At 36.2% G+C, this 2094-nt stretch overlaps 1 protein-coding gene across 1 annotated transcript in view; it reads right to left on the bottom strand.

Moving 5' to 3' along the window:
• Positions 1-779, bottom strand: part of cbfb (core-binding factor subunit beta) — an 81583-nt gene extending 80804 nt beyond the window's left edge. The window contains exon 1 of the mRNA XM_084315503.1: positions 427-779. Within this exon, the coding sequence (XP_084171629.1) occupies positions 427-504 (78 nt within the window). The 5' untranslated portion in view covers positions 505-779. The remainder of the gene's footprint in view (positions 1-426) is intronic.
• Between the last annotated feature and the right edge of the window lie 1315 nt (positions 780-2094).

Genomic DNA, 2094 nt, shown 5'->3' with positions numbered 1-2094 from the left:
TTATGACTTTTATCAGACGAGACAATAATAAAAGGCTTGATCATCCTCGAGGCAGGGGAATATTTCAATTAGAATTCTTGGAAAAACTCAAATCAAAACGTGCCCAACAATGGTTACTTATGATGACGTCACGATATTAAATATGAACGCTCTATATCTTTATATTATATTATACCGCCGGGCAGTAAAACTAAACAAAAACAGTCTCATTCAAAATGATGTTCATCTCTCTGCTTGTGTGCCGTTTGTGTGACGTTATATTAATAATCAACACGCCCCATCATCTATATCTATACACTATAATAATACCTGGCACATTACCGCGTCATCACAATAAGGGCTTATTATTATTAAAACAAAAGGGAACAATAATAATAACAGACTCTGCTCTCCTCGTCGCTCCGCGGTGCGGCAGAATTAACTCACCTCACATTCTCGACTCAACTTCCGAAAAAACTCTTCGTTCTCAAACTTGCTCCTCTGGTCCGGGACCACCCGGGGCATCCTGCCGCTAAACAACAACAACAATAACAACAACTACTAATATATCTATATCTATATCTATAGTGTCGAGCCGCGCAGAGAGAGAAGCGCTTTCTGTCTTTCTCTCTTTCTCTCTTCTACCTCTTCCGCGTCTTTCTCTCTTCCGAGTGTGTGGAGCAATGTGTTCCCCCTCTCTCTGTCTGTTTCTCTCTCTCTCTCTCTCTCTCTCTCTCTCTCCTCCCCTCTTTTTCTTATCTACCTTTGTATAGAGGGGTCGTGACTCTCTCTTGTTTCCTTGTGGTGGGGTCGTGACTCGTGATATCTCTCTCTCTCTCTCTCTCTCTCTCTCTCTCTCTCTCTCTTCTCTTCTCTCTCTCTTCTCTCCTGGCTCCGCTGAGTCGCTCTTGTGACTGTACACCCAGAATACTCCCTCCTCATTCACAATAATCTACTACACACACTCATACACACTCCACACACACACACACACACACACACACACTCATACCACACACACACACACACACGCACACACACACACGCACACACACACACACACACACACACACACACACATACCACGCACACACACACCCACACTCACACACACTCATACCACACGCACACTACTCGGAGCACATTCTGCGCAGGCGTCAAGTCTGGTCTGGCGTTGGATTTTCGGACAGAGAGACACAGAAAGAAAGAGAGAGAGAGAAGAAAGAAGAAGAAAGAAAGAAAGAAAAAAGAAAGAAAGAAAAAAGAAAGAAAGAAAGAAAGAAGAAAGAAAGAAAGAAAGAAAAAGAAAGAAAGAAAGAAGAGAAAGAAAGAAAGAAAGAAAGAAAGAAAGAAGAAGAAGAAAGAAAGAAAAGAAGAAAGAAAGAAAGAAAGAAAGAAAGAAAGAAAGAAAGAAAGAAAAGAAAGAAGACAGTAAAAAGATAGAAATAGATAGATAGATAGATAGATAGATAGATAGATAGATATAGATAGATAGATAGATAGATAGATAGATAGATAGATAGATAGATAGATAGATAGATAGATAGATAGATAGATAGATAGATAGATAGATAGAAGATAGATAGATAGATAGAAGATAGATAGATAGATAGATAGATAGATAGATAGATAGATAGATAGATAGATAGATAGATAGATAGATAGATAGATAGATAGATAGATAGATAGATAGAATAGATAGATAGATAGATAGATAGATAGATAGATAGATAGATGATAGATAGATAGATAGATAGATAGATAGATAGATAGATAGATAGATAGATAGATAGATAGATAGATAGATAGATAGATAGATAGATAGATAGATAGATAGATAGATAGATGATAGATAGATAGATAGATAGATAGATAGATAGATAGATAGATAGATAGATAGATAGATAGATAGATAGATAGATAGATAGATAGATAGATAGATAGATAGATAGATAGATAGATAGATAGATAGATAGATAGATAGATAGATAGATAGATAGATAGATAGATAGATAGATAGAATATAGATAGATAGATAGATAGATAGATAGATAGATAGATAGATAGATAGAGTAGATAGATAGATGATAGATAGATAGATAGATAGATAGATAG

The sequence above is a fragment of the Notolepis coatsorum genome (genome assembly GCF_963971535.1).
Source record: "Notolepis coatsorum genome assembly, chromosome: 6".
Classification (NCBI taxonomy): Eukaryota; Metazoa; Chordata; class Actinopteri; order Aulopiformes; family Paralepididae; genus Notolepis; species Notolepis coatsorum.
Note: the sequence above shows the minus strand (reverse complement) of the source record. Positions and strands in the feature narration are given on the sequence as shown.